The sequence below is a fragment of the Anguilla rostrata genome, chromosome 2, assembly GCF_018555375.3.
Source record: "Anguilla rostrata isolate EN2019 chromosome 2, ASM1855537v3, whole genome shotgun sequence".
In the NCBI taxonomy this organism is placed as follows: domain Eukaryota; kingdom Metazoa; phylum Chordata; class Actinopteri; order Anguilliformes; family Anguillidae; genus Anguilla; species Anguilla rostrata.
Genome location: NC_057934.1, coordinates 28067660 through 28084652, shown reverse-complemented (window position 1 = coordinate 28084652; position 16993 = coordinate 28067660). Strand labels below are relative to the sequence as shown.

The 16993-nt window shown below is 37.9% G+C and overlaps 1 protein-coding gene across 1 annotated transcript in view; it reads right to left on the bottom strand.

Moving 5' to 3' along the window:
* The window catches only part of col9a1a (collagen, type IX, alpha 1a), a 70501-nt gene extending 62226 nt beyond the window's left edge, over positions 1–8275 (bottom strand). Inside the window, exons 1-6 of the mRNA XM_064324467.1 lie at positions 8047–8275; positions 7129–7203; positions 6988–7026; positions 6836–6898; positions 5098–5151; positions 2963–2998 (exon numbers count right to left, since the gene is read on the bottom strand). Of these exons, the coding sequence (XP_064180537.1) occupies positions 2963–2998; positions 5098–5151; positions 6836–6898; positions 6988–7026; positions 7129–7203; positions 8047–8148 (369 nt within the window). The 5' untranslated portion in view covers positions 8149–8275. The remainder of the gene's footprint in view (positions 1–2962; positions 2999–5097; positions 5152–6835; positions 6899–6987; positions 7027–7128; positions 7204–8046) is intronic.
* Positions 8276–16993: the final 8718 nt, after the last annotated feature.

The window sequence follows — 16993 nt, the reverse complement described above, 5'->3', positions numbered from 1 at the left end:
CTATTGTTACATATTTGTCACACTGAATGTTTACGCAGTTTCCCTTTGTCTAATATTACATTTCGTTTAAAGATTTGAAACCATTCATTGTGACAAATATGCAATAATAGAGGAAACAGGAAGGGGGCAAATGCTTTTTCACTGCAGTGTACCTACAACTGTTAAGCTCCAGGAGAAAAAACCCTTGGCCACGATTGCTTCGGTAAGTCCCAAATGACAGGCCAGCCAAAGATGAATAACATCACTGTAGTTCTTGTAATTGGTACGCAAACCTAACCATTCTCTGGTAATAATGGAATTTTTTTAAAGTAATAAAAATCTGCAAATGATTTGACGCCTTTAAATTTTGTGGTTTATTTGAGAGTGCTTATCGTTTTGTATGAGAGCAGGGTAAATTTGAGGGAACACATACATTTTTGCATAAGAGAAAAGGAAATCTGCTTGAGAGCTGATTTAATTATTCTGCTCTGGACAAGTGGCAGTAAAATAACACCATATCACAGTTTGGATTTGATACCTGACCATAGGGCCCGTTCATGAACAGTGGAGCAGTGCCTTAACAGTATGAATCACCCAGTGCCCCCTCTCTTCTGTTTATGACAGAGGATGCCCCCAAACCCTTGACAAGTTCAGTTTACACTTCGGATGTATTTGGATTTAGATTTGAAATTCCATCAGAATGTCGCTCCCCAAGAAACCATACCCTCCCAAACAAGTTCTTGGCAAAAAATTAGACCCTCTTATGATGCTCACTACATAAGGGTCTAGGATCAGTAAGTTGTAGACCATGTTTATTGCATAATAGTATGGCATTTATAATTTAACTAATCAGTGGTGTGACCATTTAGTGAGCAACAAATCAAAAATGTATTTATATTATTATCTTGTTTATAAATATAAAATATATCAAATTAAGAATACAGCTTTATATTATAGCTTAATGAATACTTCAAATAAGAAAAAAAAATGTGATTGTGAATGTGAAGTTTATGTAATAAACTCCATAATTTTTAGGACAAAGACATTTTTTAAATTTGGCTCTGAACTAACTCCACAGTTTTAGATTTGTAATCAAACAATTCCCACGTGGGAATGTTTTATTTAAGTATTTTAATACAACTTTTGCTTAACTATGTAGAAATGACAGCACTTTTTATACATAACCCCCCACCCCGATGTCAGGGCATAATAATATTTGGGACAAATTAATGTTACGTAATTGAAAGTAGTCATGTTTATTACTTTGCTGCATATCCTTTGCATGCAATGACTGCTGTCTGAAGTCTGTGACCCATTGAAACAACCTTTGTTGTTTTAGGAGGTTGTTTGGGATCACTGTCTTGCTGTAGGATGAAGCATCATCCAATGAGTTTGGAGGCATTTGCTTGAACTTGAGCAGATAAGGTGCTTCTGTACACTTCAGAATTCTGCTACCCTTATCAGCAGTTACATCATGACTACAGACAAGTGAGCCAGTGCCTGTAACAGTCATTCTTTCCAAAACAATAAAGCTCCCACTACCGTGTTTCACAGGAGAGGAGGGGGGTGCTTTGGATCTTGTTATCATTCTGATACAAGTGAGTCTTGGTCTCATCTGTCTACAAGACCTTTTTCCAGGACTTTGTAGGCTGTTTAAGGCACTACTTAGCAAACTGTAACATGGCCATCCTGTTATTGGTTTGCTTCTTGGAGTGTAGCCTCTGTAGTGCCTCCTGAAGAGTGTTTCTGATCTGTCGGACAGGTGTTTGCGGGTTTTTTTTCATGGTGAGAATTCTTCGGTCATGAACTGTAGAGGTCTTCCTAGGCTGGGTTACTAAGCTCACCAGTGCTCTCTTTCTTCTTAATAATGTTCCAAACAGTTGCTTTTGGTAAACCTAAAGTTTGGTCTATATCTGTTTTTTTTTCTTACTTCTCAGGCTCATAATGGCTCCCTTGACTTTCATTACCACACCTCTGGTCCTCATGTTAAACAAATGCCAATAGCAGACTCCAAAGGCAATTAAAAGTCTAGAATGTGAACAACTGTGAAGCCATTTGTCCCAAACATTATAGTTCCCTGAAATGGGGGACTATGTATAAAAAGTGCTGTAATTTCTCCACGGTGAAACCAAAAGCTATAAATATGCCCTGTTGGGAAACAGTCAGTTTTGTGTATTCTAAGTCCCGGAGGAAGGAGAAACCCCCATGACCATATGGGCCTCTATTTCTGTCGGTTTCGAGGTTTCCCCTCCTGGGAATTTCCACTGAGCCCCCCATGACCATTATGAATTTGAATGGTCCAATCGGAAGGAAGCACGGCCCCTTATCACCAATCAGAGGCAGTGCTCCCTTTTGACAATAGAATTCCACTATATGCAAATGTCAATGTACTGAAAACTGTATAAATCTAATTACGCATGAGTACCTGTTGAACTTTCTCGCTGAATTGTTTCCGTAGCCGGCGGCATAATAAATCTTCCTGTTTTTACTACGAACTTCTGATCTGCTTCTTCCTGGGATAACGGTCATTTTACTTGTTTTTGGTAATATCTTGAATAACCAACATTTAATAAGAGCTGAGAATGTGCACTTTAACCACATGAATTATTTGAGTACAAATCTAAAATTATGGAGTACAGAGCCAAATCAAGAAAATATATGCTTTTTCCCCAAACATTATGGAGCTCATGGTATCTTGTGGGTGTAACCGTAGTGACTTCCACTTACTGTGACGTCATGTGCATACCCTATATAGATGGTATCCTAACCTTCTAGATACAAAAAATAGGTGCCATGTTTCGGCTTATAAAGCTCTCCTGGCACCGCTACAATAATGAGAAGTGTAACCACAGCCACTGTCACATATTATACATTTGGTATTTTTCAGTTCAGTTTTAAAAAAATATTTGGAACTTTTTGACTGAGAACATGACTGATAAAGTCTTGAACTAATTTTGAAGATAAAAGATGACTGAATACTCACCGCTGGTCCACGCGGTCCAATCTTACCGGGCTCGCCCTAAAAAATTGTTGCATAAAAGTTCCGTTTTACATATACTGCAAATCTAACAAGCTCTAAACAAAACATTGGTGTTATTCATAAAATGTGCATCATTTTAAATGCAAATCACACAAACAATTACTACTGCATTTAAGAATGTGTGCTAGGGGAATTATTAATATGGACAATAAAACTACCACACTGGAAATATTAACCAATCCGTAAAGATAGATTAATCACAGAATACTGTGATAAGTGATGTAAGTGAAATGTTTGCATTTGCAATCTGCGATCTGTGCTGATATCCCTTGATGGAGAGCAAGCTGATGTTACCGTTAGGGGTAATCAATTTCATTTCCTGTCTTTTGAGGCTTTCGGAAAATGCAAACATTTCACAGTGATTTACACCGACCTAGCTGATTTATTTTGGCTGCCCTCGCTTTACAAGATCCGACACGTTATCAAAAATTGAGTGCCTGTCACTTTGGACAATTTGGCTGTTGCTGCTGTCGGTGTGCCTACCTGCTGCTGCCTGCCTGCAACACCATCCCTGGACATAACGGCCCCCCATTGTTCTCATCTAATGTTCGTTTAGAAATTTAAAACAATTGAACTATTCACACTTGGAGAAGCTAGCCTGATTTTGCAGGTTAGCACTGTATCTCCCCATGTTAAGTGGGGACATTTCGGCTTCCAAATTTAAAATTTTGAGGTCTTGTTCAAATTTAATAAAGTCTACAGCCATGGAAATATAAAAAGCATGCAAAATGACCGATATAATGAGGGGCTTGTCAGGATCTGTTGGGTTTGAATTGAGTTATGCTTGCGCAAAAAAGTGGGAATTGTTTATGGGACTTTTTTAGGGGTATCTACAACACTGTAATGGCATAGCATAGCAACATCAAAATCAGTAGTTGGCAAGTCCATGATGATTGTAGTCCCCCTGCAAAATGGAATTGAGATTGGTTTTGAAATGGTGGAGATATCAAGAGCTGATCAACGCAAACATTCACTGGTTGCAGTGATAGTGTCAGCGCCTTATTGTCTGGTTTCTGAGTGTAACAGTGAGCAGATTGTAAAAGCCAGTGCAAACTCTGCACATAAACTGCCAAAGTGTACATTTAAGGTGCGTTTACTGTCATCAACCTGATTCTAAGAATGCAATGCAAAATAGCCCTAGAGGAAACCTACAGTCTCCAGTCACTGACTTCATGTTTTCTAGGGCAGTAAGCTTTGCCAATTTATTTGGGAATAATGTCATCAGTAAAGAAAGCAAAAAATGTGACTTGACACCATTTAGTAACATAACTGTAATGTCAACTGTAAAATACACTGCTACTGATTACCAGAAGTGATGGCAGAATGAAAAAGGTATCAAATATAAGTGATTCAAATATACACCAGAATTACTCACTAATTAGTAAAATAACTTTCCAATGATTTAAAAACATTTATAAATACTTAATAAACAATGTGTTTACATGAGTATTTGGAAACTAATTAAATGACTAATTTCCTGATATTTGTTTGCCATGTTTTAAGTAGTACAATATCATATCAGGCTACTACCTGTCTAATATGAAAAAAAGCTAAATACATTCAGAAAGACAAGAACCCCAGTAGCCCATGATTATCATGACTTTGACCTTTACTGCCATTTAGATACTGACTATACCCACTATAAATCATATTTACAAGATACTAGTATACTAAATGTTGACAGCATGTGAAAGAAAGCAATTGCCCTCAGAAGATTTATTAAGCTAATTATAAGACAAATACCCTGCTAAACAAAAGTGCAAAATAAATATATCAATAAACTTTAAAATATAAGAAGTTTGGTTTCTTAAATTCTTTTTTTTCATCACCTGCAGTACAGTATACCATGTGTCAATCAAGGGACTACCAGTTGCATGTGCCAATCAGTCAGCTAACAGGTATTCACAAAGATTACTTGGGACCAGCGTGAAACATGGGCAGGATGAAGATTACAGAGTCATGAGAAATTGCTTTACAAGCTGAGACACCCCACGGAATCCTCACAGAGTGAACTACAGATTTGCTGCTTCCCTAAACAATTCTAAAACTGAATAATTAGCTGACTTGTGAATACTTACTTTCTGGCCAATAAGGCCATCTGGCCCCACCTCTCCTGCAGGCCCAGTCAAGCCCTTGTAAAGAAAACATTATATATTTATTAAAATGCCTTTCATGAATTACATTAATTTAGAATACAGACAACATGACTTTTTTCACATTCACAAAGAAGTCCATACTTACTTACCCCTTTCTAGCTGTGAAAAGAAGGGAAATGTGTGCTTTGTATATCTTGTCTTTATATATATTTTTAACTCCCACTAAAAGAAAAGTTCAAATCAAAAGACGAATAATAAAATCACAACAGTGAAGTAAAGAAACACACCATTCGCCCTAATGTAAGAGGACAGACAGTGGAAACGCTCTTAATGTTCTCTCTTAGCAGAAAACTTTCATCACCTTTTGCCAGTTCCAGGCATATATTTAAAACAATCAAAGTGTGCAACACAATGATGAGCTTGTGGTTGGACTCCTCTAAGGGACTGAAAACAAATTTGTTATTGCTAGATCACACTTCAATCTAATATGTAATTTCTTTCTCCAACCATTTTTGCCCATTACATTCAAGAAGCTCCCACAATCTATGTGCCACAGGCATGGATTGATTATCAGAGGAGTTATTGTGGAGAAACCTTTCAAGCTACTTACTTGGATTTAATATGAGAAAATGTTTACTTTGTATTTGTAATTTAAGTTCAAGGAAGCAGCAACAGTTTTCAATCATAACAAACACATTCTTGCAGTGGCAGAGAACACAGCCATCCAGGCAAAATTATACATTGGAAAATCATTATACATTCAATGGAACTGAGCTACACTGTTGTCTTTAAAACATCTGTTTGCAAAAAATACATTTAAAAAAAATATATATATAATAATAGTAATAATAATAGTAATAATAATAATAATAATAATAATAATAATAATAATAATAAAATTCTCGCAAATTGGAAGTGCAAAATGTAATTGTGAGCTTGTAACTGAAATATTCAATGAAAATTTGAGTCATCGACACAATTTTGCGAACGATCATTCAGTCAGACACTTTCAGCTCAATAAGAATGCCATCGATCCGTCTCTCTTCACGTTACTGTTTAATCGTCAAAGACCTTGTCTGTGCATCTACTGCGGCACACTCAAGGGAAATCTTGAATTTGATCCAAGAATATATTTATTCACAGGGCTCTGCAAGTAAATGTTTTATTCACCTGCATTTAAAGCTTCGCACATATTCGCTCTCTAAAGAAGTATACTTTTGTTTTTGATCCAGTAAGCAGGCTGCCACACGATCCATTCCAACAGTCACTGCCGCCTATCAATTGCAAATCCCTCACCTCACCGCTTCATAAAAGTCGTCCGTTCAGCATCAAGGCTCGAACTAGAAATGGGCGCAGTACATTCTGCAGTTTACACTTTAACACGATCTAAATTTGTAATCTAAAGTAAAGCTCAATTATTTGAGCTATAAAAAAGTAGCCTACTGCTTTCGTCAGAAAAAGGGATGATTCGGTTTGCCAAATGTGATACACTATGTGGATCATTTCTTTCTTTATGAAAAGCATGAACTTTTTCACAAAATTCTCATATTGTAACCTGAGGTTACAAGAGTTATCACATAGCCCACTGAAAATATAAACCTATGCTATTATAAAGGAACCATAATCGCGTTACGGGCAACGTTTGCCTTATAAAAGTAGCCTAAACGGTCAAAGGTAGGCCTATATTAAATTAATTAATTCAAAACATTAGAATATTTACGTCGGCTCCGGGCTCTCCAGGCAGTCCTGCAGATCCGGGTTGGCCAGGATCCCCATCTGGACCCTGTCATTAAAATTAGTAATGAAAACGTCTTGAATACAAATAAAATATATTTTTAAAATATGAGCTCAATTACTTCATACGTTACTTACAGGAGTGGTGTCATCTGTGCCGTCGTCTCCCCTGTCTCCCTAAAATGACATAAACCATACATTCAAAATAACGCACGCATGCGTGTATAGGCTATATAGTGCCAATACTTATTTATTTATATAAAATCATGAAATGTTTACATCTATGCCATCAACTCCAGGAACGCCTGCGGGTCCTGGGAGACCAGGGGGACCTCGGGGACCAGGTAGACCTCTCTGCAAGGGAATACTTCAATATTATTTTTCAATCTTGACGTGTCCCATATGCATACCTGGCTAATACTACATGTGTAAATCATTGATTGGTTTTATCAGCGATTACTTGAATGTGTCATAAACTGATCCCATACTACAAAACCGTTAGATTTTCGCTTTGAATACCGTTCCATTTTACAGCTATTTAGGCACGGCTGCAACAATTAAATAACAAAGAACGACACAGAAAATAGCAGAGAAAATCTCCCTCACAATAGACCTTGAAATAAAATTTTTAGACGGGTAGCAAGATTAGCCTACTTATCAAACTCAATTAGGTTACCATGCATAGGCTACATTTTTCAAATTAACATCGAGTTTAAAATTAGTAGTCCAAAAAATCATGCACAAATATTAACAGCTTCTAAGCAGAGTAGCCTACTTCATCTATATGCATTAGTGAAGTCTTGCTTGTGGGCTGTGTTGAAATATAACAATAGCCAATTGCATTGCAAAGTCTGCATTTTCTTACTGCTTCTTTGAGAAATGTCAATTAGTCTATGTCCTGTAGGTTACATATTTATTCTGTTGGTCGGCATGTAGGCTATATATATACAGCGTGTGTAAATAGTTTGCAGAACATGTCACCAGATGCCACCATTTATTTATCTATGCAAAATGCTAAAAGATCTTGACTATAAGGATTCGACATAAAAAGCCCAAAACTTGCTTTGGCTGATCAACTGAGGGCAAAGGGTACTGAGGTCAAGCGGAATTAACAAAAATGTAAACAGTAAAACAAAAACCATCACCTAAAATAACTGAACTTAAAATCATAGAAAATTAAAAATTAAATTAACTTACTTGGGCTGAGCAAATCAAGACCATCTGCAGAAAAAGCACAACCAACCGCCCACGGCAGCCTGTGCCTGTAGCCATGATCGCTGTAATGTCTAAGGGAGGCATAAAATGTTCTTTAGTTTGTGATTAGCTGGGCTCACGGACCTCGACAGTATCCTCCTAAATGAAGCAGGGCTACAGACGAGCGGGTTCATGTCTACTCCTGACGACCTTCGCTGGAGGTAGAGATTGGTGGAATCTTGAACCGGTATCTGGGAGGAGGGAACTCAAAACAGGCAGCTTTGCCTGAAATCCTTGGCGGGAAATTCATAGCAGAAATTGTACTTTCCTTTAAGCGATCTGTCAGAAAATGGCATCCCTTACAATTAAAAAAAAATTAAAGTATGACCTAAGTACCCTACACCTTTTTTGTACTAAATCCCAGGTAATGTACTAATGCAGTTTCACCTCACTTCCGAGAAGTAGCTAAACTTAGATCACGGTTTAAAATACATAGGCTACTAAAGTATACTTTCTAAAGAACTGAATCCCAGGCAATATACTATTTATAGGTATGAATTAGGGGAGTCGGTATACAAAGTTTTTGTATTTTGCTAACTGAAAATATTTACTATAGCACTATGAAATTTTACTTCAGACAGCTCAGACATTTAGGAAGGAATTTTTTGCTTTCAAAACAAAACAAATATATAAACCAAAACAATTCATTCATTGCAATACCACCTATATGGTTTATCGTCCCCTCTGTCCTTGTGGTTGTTTTCACGTGGGACGGACCAAAACGCGTCTTGAAGATAGGGGGCTCTATCTTACACCCTGCGCAAAACGGCGCCCAGCGCAACGCAAGTGTCTTTGCTAGTTTCAGACCGACGCAGTTGTCATTTTCCCCTCCAGCGCCCACGTTGTTTAAATAGCAAATGTACTTGCGCCCATGTGAGCGCCCATGGGTGTGTTGGTCTTAAAATGAGGTGTGGTCAGGCGCATTGTTGGCGCATTGCTATCTTAAGGCAGCGGAAAGCGATTGCGCGATTGGCCAACAAAAACCTGGTCTTAAGTCAATGGCGCAGTATTTTGCTGTTATTTTAAGGGCGCATTATTAAGATAGTAATATGCGCCTACATAGGCGGGTGGACAACGCGCGATTTTTTGTATTTTTGTATTCCTTTACATAGGCAAAAACTAGCATGAGTGGTAAAAGATGGAACACTGATTGTTCTAGTTAGGGTTTGGGACAATAGGGAAGTACTATTTTTACATAGGCAAAACTTAATGAGTAAATGCAGGTTCGGTAGGGTGGACAATGGTAACAACAAATGAGATGCGCTGAGATTGTCATGTGATCTGTGCATATATAACTGTGCATGTGTGAATAAAGTTTCTCTTTCTACGATAACTCCAGTAAGAGCAGAACGAATGTTCGTCGTGTGAGTTTTATTCCTGCGTATGTTTACAACATTTTCGGTCTAGCACTGGGTATTCACATTATAAATGCTGAGTAATTCAACTCTGACAACACCGATGATTAATTAAGAGACTAAGTACAACCCCTTTGAACCATGCGCCTTACTTTGCACTCAGATTATCCGCCGATAAACTACCAAAAGTGGATTTGGACACGCCCTAAATGCACTTGTGCCATATGCGCTTTAGACCCTGCGATTAGATCGTTAAAATATAGCCCAGAGCCCCAGGTTTTTGTTGGTCAATCGCGCAATCGCTTTCCGCTGCCTCAAGATAGCAATGCGCCAACAATGCGCCTGACCACAACTCATTTTAAGAGGAACACGCCCATGGGCGCTCAGATGGGCGCAAGTACATTTGCTATATTTAAACGACATGGGCGCTGGACGGGAAAATGACAACTGCGTCGGTCTGAAACTAACTAGCAAAGACGCTTGCGTTGCGTTTGGCGCCGCTTTGCGTCGGGTGTAAGATAGAGCCCCTAGTCGTAAGTCAATGGCGCAGTATTTTACTGTTATTTTAAGGGTGCATTATTAAAATAGTAACATGCGCCTACATAGGCGGGTGCACAACGTGCGATATTAAAAAAACAACAACAACAAAAAAAAAAAACATACATACAACAAAAATACAACGGAGAGAAGCGTTCTTTCCTACTACTTGGCAAATCCGCCATTATAATAGCAATCCGCCAAGGTGCAAGCGCACCTGGCTTTTAAAGGGAATGGGAGATGACACTCTGATTGGTTTATTTCATGTTACGGCCAAAAAACACCTATGATTAATTATTATTAAGAGACTAAGTACAACCCTTGAACCTTGCGCCTTACTTTGCGCTCAGATTATCCGCGTTAAACTAGCAACAGTGGATTTGGACACGCCCTAAATGCACTTGCGCCATGCGCTTTAGACCGTGCGTTCAGATCGTTAAAATATAGCCCTCTGAACATAAATATGCCATACGTACACAGAATTTTGATTACGCCATGGCAATACATTTTAGGGAGTTCAAGTAACGAATCTTTACTGCTGGTAGAAGGAATGCAATTTATCAAACCGTCTATTCGTGGCTACTCAAACTTCTACAAAGGGAGACTTTTTGGATTTGTCAGTTTGATGCTATGACATTTCCTGGTCTAAATCAGGAAGTGGATTACAGACTTTACTTTTAAAACCAATAGGAACCTGTCTAAGCATATTTCAGCTCTATCGCATTTATAATCCACCCTCTGATTTCTTAACGTTTTTTGTTTATTTGTTACACTGAACATTTTCGATCTATTTTACTTAACATTTATTGTTTACAGTCACACTATATATGGACATTGTCACATGGTATTGATTGACAGTCCATAGCCCACAGGAACTTTCCCCAGGAACTAGGAACCTTTTGAGGAACTCAGTGCGTTTTCACCGCAGGGACCAGGGTCTAAATCTAAGTTCCGGGGACTTTATTTTACCCCCCAAAAAGTCCCTGCTCTGGGGGTAGTACTTTCCAAAAGTACCGGAACTTTTGGGGTGGGGCGCAAGCGCGAACATTTCTGATTGGTCGAGCACTCGCAGCATTTTATTTCAACCACCATTTTTAAAAATCTGCAGCCACAAATCCGATTTATTATTTTCAGAATAACTTGAATTCAAACTTTTATGTTATGTGGCGCAGTAGCCTACTTTTGGTTATAACCTGCCAACGTCTACAGATGAGAAATTAAGATTGAGGATTATAACGTGTGCTCTTGTTTTCTTGCTTTAGCAGTCTGTTTTATAAAATATTAAGCATTTGTGCTGGGACAGCATATTACGTAGCAAAAACATTCAAACGGTTTCATTTGGTTGCTGAATATTTTCATCCGCATTTTCTTTGTCAGCCCGTTATAAGTGAATCAAAACGCTTGGCACAGTTATGTGAGGTATGCGGTAGTTCTGCATAATTTACATCGGGGATATAGTAAAAGCAAACAGGAAAAAATCACTTTCCAAACTTTTTGTCAGGTTAAAATAACAGGTTAATTCTAGTAATCATCCCTTTTGCTTTTTCAAACTGCCATCATTTTACTCTGCGATTCTTCAATTCCACAAAAAGACCAGGAAGACTAGACATGGACTCTAATTTATGGTGCATGGTTCGCATCTGGAGGGCACACTTCAAGTATAGCTGCTCCGCTAGCAGTAACTTTAAAAGATGAAAGCAAACGGTGGCTGTACCTCTGCAATATTAATTTACATTTTCACGCAAGTCCGAGTTCTCATTCTATTTATTCTTGCAATTATATGGAAATGACGATGAGAGTCGAATGAATCAATTCAACAGTAAATTGTTTACAACGTGTGCATGTTTTCTGCTATAGATGTTGTTACCAGTTATTTGTGGAATGTGAATGCATTCTGTCGCCTCGGATGTCAAGACATGAAAGTGAATGTTCACATAAAAACATAATGAATGTGTTTGAGAGGATATATAAAACAGTTATAATCTGTTGGCCTGTTATATCCCGTTTGTTGCATAACAACGGTCCAAGTTGAACTACCAACGAGAGTTTTGCTTGACAACGGTAAAATAATATGCCCAAACGTCCGCGGAAGAATATTTCAATTTCAGGTGATTAAGTCGATAAAAATCAATAAATACTAAAGTAACCATATATAGTCATTTTTGGTAACCTGTTGTATAAGTGGAATAAACCCCTCTGGGCTGTCCTGTTATTGGAAAATATTGTACTTCGGTGGTAGTATGGAGTTACAGAAGAAATCATACGACAGATGGACCGACGACGACGTTGCTTTTTCATACATCAGCGGACTAATTTGCCTAATCTTCGCGGGTCTTTATACCGCGGTGGAAACGCAGACAACAATGGGCTGAAGGAACCTTTTAGTTCCTTGAAAAGTAGTTCCTGGGACTAAAAGTTCTGGGTACTTTAGGTGGAAACGCGGCTCATGTCTACCGCGCACGTGATCGAGGAATTGCTCATCCCTATCCAGAATCTACAAATGAGCCATTCTTTGTTTACACCCTGATGAAGACCCTGCAATGTTGAAACCAGTCGGCATTTTTATTTAATATCAGCAGATATGCCACTACCATAAATGCTTTTAAAATATTTTCTTTCAAGCAGTGTGCCTGAAGTTTCTAAGTCGAATTCTTGATATATTTTATACAAACTACACTATTTGAATTACACAATTTGACTGAATTTAAAAAAAAAACTAAATGTGGTGACCTGACATTGCACCACTAGCACAATAAGTCATGACTGAACTTTGCCACCTTCTGTTTAACGAGTAGAAAGAACTCAACATATAGTAGAGGGGAATTCTGTTTTGATCAAATAGAAACTAATTTAGAAAGTGTAGCTGTAATACCCGAAAACTCAGGTTCAAGAAAACCAGTTGAGGCATGATTCATAGAATGCAAAAATGCTCTTTATTACAACTTGCACATAATTTAAATGTTAAAAATATTTATTATACTAATTACAACGATGTGTTTGAAGATACCACACTGCCTGTGCTTCGGAGAGCCACGCAACCACCTGCTGCCAAGCCCCGCCTTCAACTACGGGCGTCTGAGAGGGAGAGAGTGAAGTGAACAGAAAAGAGAAATCCACACCGCACACCAAATGAAGGGAAGCTGAGACTCATGCAAAGCCAGGACCACTGCAAATGAGATGGGTAGATTAGTGCAAAAATCAAATACCATTACAACACCGCGGGTGCAGGAACCCCCCCAATGTCAGCCACCATTTGGTGTATCGTCATTGCTGATGTCACACTACTAATGATTGGCAGCCAATTCTGCCAATCAGGTGATTTCAAAGCAGAGCGAATCGAAAGAGGGGTTGGTTAGAGATAAGGGAATCCCGAAAGTAACGTGACAGATCGACAGCTGAGGAGAAGGTAAACATGGCGAAAAAAGTATTTTATGGCCGATGAAGTACTGCAAATGTTGTTTGCACTCAGTTGTTTAGAGACTGCCACTTTGACTATCACCAGCACTAGATGGAAAAACAGTGCTGAAAAAGTAGACACAGAACAATAAATAAGAATAAATAAGAACTGCCAAATGTTCAAGCAGGGTTATTTGTTTAATTTTTTCAATTCAAGTTGTTTTGATCTGTGTGATTTGTTGTTTTTTTGTTTTTTGTACAATGTGAAATTTTTTGTTACGTTTTTGTGTTTTTCTTTCACATAGCACATTGTTTTATTATTCTGTTGAATAGTACAATTCAATAACTGGCATCCCTGAAGCTGAATTTGTGCTGAATCAGTAGACATATGGCATTTCATTACAGAACAATATATTACTGCTTTACAGCCAAAAACGCCAAGACACGCCCAAACAGCCATTTTTAGCCTTAGGTCTTAAATGATTAAAAGCATTTATATCAAAATTACACCAAGTTACAAGAGACAATATTGGCTATCTTACCTCACAAATATTAAACAAGCTGTATTCCAACAAATCAGTGTATCATTCATTCTTTTCATTTTCAATTGTGAATCCAAAATCGGAAAATGAAAAAACGATTCGTTATTTCGTTATTCGTTTATGAATCTGATACCAAAAAATAAATAACGGTTTGTTTTTCATACTTTCGATTTTATGCTCAGATCAAAAATAGGAAATGAAAAAACGGGCCACAGAAATCCGTGTATCATTAGTTCTTTTCATATTCAATTAAGAATCCAAAATCGGAAAATGAAAAATGATTCGTTATTTCGTTATTCGTTTATGAATCTGATACCAAAAAAACAAATAACGGTTTGTTTTTCATACTTTCGATTTTATGCTCAGATCAATAATAGGAAATGAAAAAACGGGCCACGGGCCAAACTTGATTTTGATATTTAATTTGTCCAATTTGTGTGACTCGGAAGTTCTTGACTCCTTTGTGTGTTGCACTTGATAAGCTTGCAGAAACATTTGAAAAGGTACATGGCCCCAGTCTCTACATCACCGATGACAGCAATGTAGCCGTATTTCCTGGGACTAATGGCCACTTTAGCCCTTTATACCATAGTAAGGGGGCATTACGAGGTGCACGGCGAGAGTATCAGCGTGGAGGACTCATCTAGTGTGCCAGTAACACAACCCTACCCGCTTTTTCTTCCACCGCCCACCCAGCGCTGCTGCAAGGGCTTCTGCAATTCCAAGAGCCACCGTGGCAAATACATTCCAAAGGTGACCAAATAGACCTTTCACTCCTCATATGCAACTACTGTTTGTATCACACCGGATAGGAGCATCACAAATTGTTATACAATTACCCTTGAGTTCAAGGCAATATGAACTGCTAACACTGGAGTGATGCTTCTATCCGGTGTGATACAAACAGTAGTTGCATATGAGGAGTGAAAGGTTTATTTGCTGGAAATGACATAAGAAGGTGACAAAAGACGGTAAGATATTGTGTTAGAGATATTAATGAAAAATATTACACATTTTGACAAAACATTCCATGTCCAAAATTATTCATACCCTTTCTCAGTAATCAATGGCAAAGCCTTTATTTGCTATCACAGCAGTCAAACGGTTCTTATAATTGCCACGTCTCCACTGGGATTTTGGACCACTCCTCTTTTGCGAAGATCTTCAGGTCCTTGAGATTGGAAGGCTTCCTTGCCATCACTCTGGTCTTTAGTTCCCTCCACAGATACTTGATGGGATTCAGGTCTGGACTCTGGCAGGGCCACTCCAAAACGTTGATATTGTTTGCTGTTAACCATTTCTTGACCACTTTGGCTGTATGTTTCGGATCATTGTCTTGTTGGAAGGTCCAGTGCTGCCCAAGGCCAAGTTTTTCTGCAGACTGCCTGATGTATCTGCTTTTTTTTGCAAATATAATTCATGATTTGACATAACTATGGACAGCTTGCATTTATACAATTAGCTACCGCTTGCTTGTTCCAACCGCCATCTTTGTTGAAACAAAAACGTATTGTGGGATTTTGGGCTTCTGGATAGTGTACAGTGCTTGTACCCTACATTTTGCAGTTCATTGTGGGGTGGAAGTAGTTCACTATATAGTGTGCTACAATTTTGTTTCTCAGATGGGACACACTACAAAATGGCTGATGCCAAAAGTAGTGCACTATATAGGGAATAGGGCGTAATTTGGGACGCAGCCAGGGTGTGACATGACACAGAAGACCCCAAAGGACCCCTGTGATGCAATAACAAGGTTAGTAACTCTCCCGTAAATATTACATAATTTGACGTTTTTGAGTAATGGTGAGGTTGGTTCAACTTACCATGTCAGATGGTATGACCCCTGGAAAACTATGAAAATGTGTTGTTATTATAAAAATGTGTATTTGATTTAAAAATATATATGTATAACCTTGAGTACAAGGACAAAAATGTATATAGGTGTCCAAGTTAATGCCTGTTAGGTGGTGCGACCAATATGTCAGGTGGCGCGACCAGAATTACAGTTAAACCAATTGAAAAAAGTGATGTTAATTAATGTGTTTGAAGATATTAAATAAATTTTCTTAAATATATACATCTTTCTGTATGATATTAAGTTGTTTAAAGGTGAAAAAGTCCTACTCTTCAAGAATATAAGACTATATAACCAAAATTGATACTCAAAGTTGCATATTGCTCCATTAAATTAATATTTTTTCATTCATTTTTGTAGATGCCATTATCAAGCAAAGAAAAAACAGCACAGCATAGAGATCTTTTCAAAAATGATCCAGTTGCAAGGGCAGAGAGTACCTTGCCAAAAAAGCAAGGTATTGGGTTCTTTGTGTATATCTGTATATTTCATTATGGTGTAATGTTCATTTTCATGGTAACTACACAGTTATTACATGACAATACTTACAGTACTATAGTAGAGCATAGTTTTTATTACCCATGCTATTAAATATTTCAACTATAAAATAATATTACCCATATATTTTTATTGATTTAAATAACAGGGGTCTGAAACTTCATAGGTATGTTACATTGTCTTTGGTAAGCATGTTTTGCTCTTAGTCACCTGAATCTCAATATTTTTTTTAGTTACCAAAAAAGGAAGAATGAGGGGAAAATACTGAAAACACCAGTCAGCTCTCCAAGGCACAACAAGAAAAAACAAGGCAGCAATGGAGGAGCTACCAAAAAAAGCACAGGGCACTGGACAAAATAATGAACTTTACACCTGAATCTATGAATTCATCAGCAGATGATCCAATTGTTCTTCTAGTAGAGGCTTAGCCTAACCCTCCTGATCAGGTTATTCCCAACATGAATTTGCAGGATGGTGAGCAACCTCAAGCATCCTCAACAGCAGAAAAAGAAAGAAAGGTCAGAAAACGCTGCAGAATTTTTCAAAAAGAGAAGGCAAAATTACGGAAGAAAATGCCAAAACTGAAAAGGGAATTGCCAACCACAAAAAAAACTTCTGAGAAATTGCGGAAGTCCATAGAAAGGTTAAGGAAAGGCAAAAAAACAGTCAATGAAAGAAACAAGCCAAGCGGTACAAAAAAACTTTCC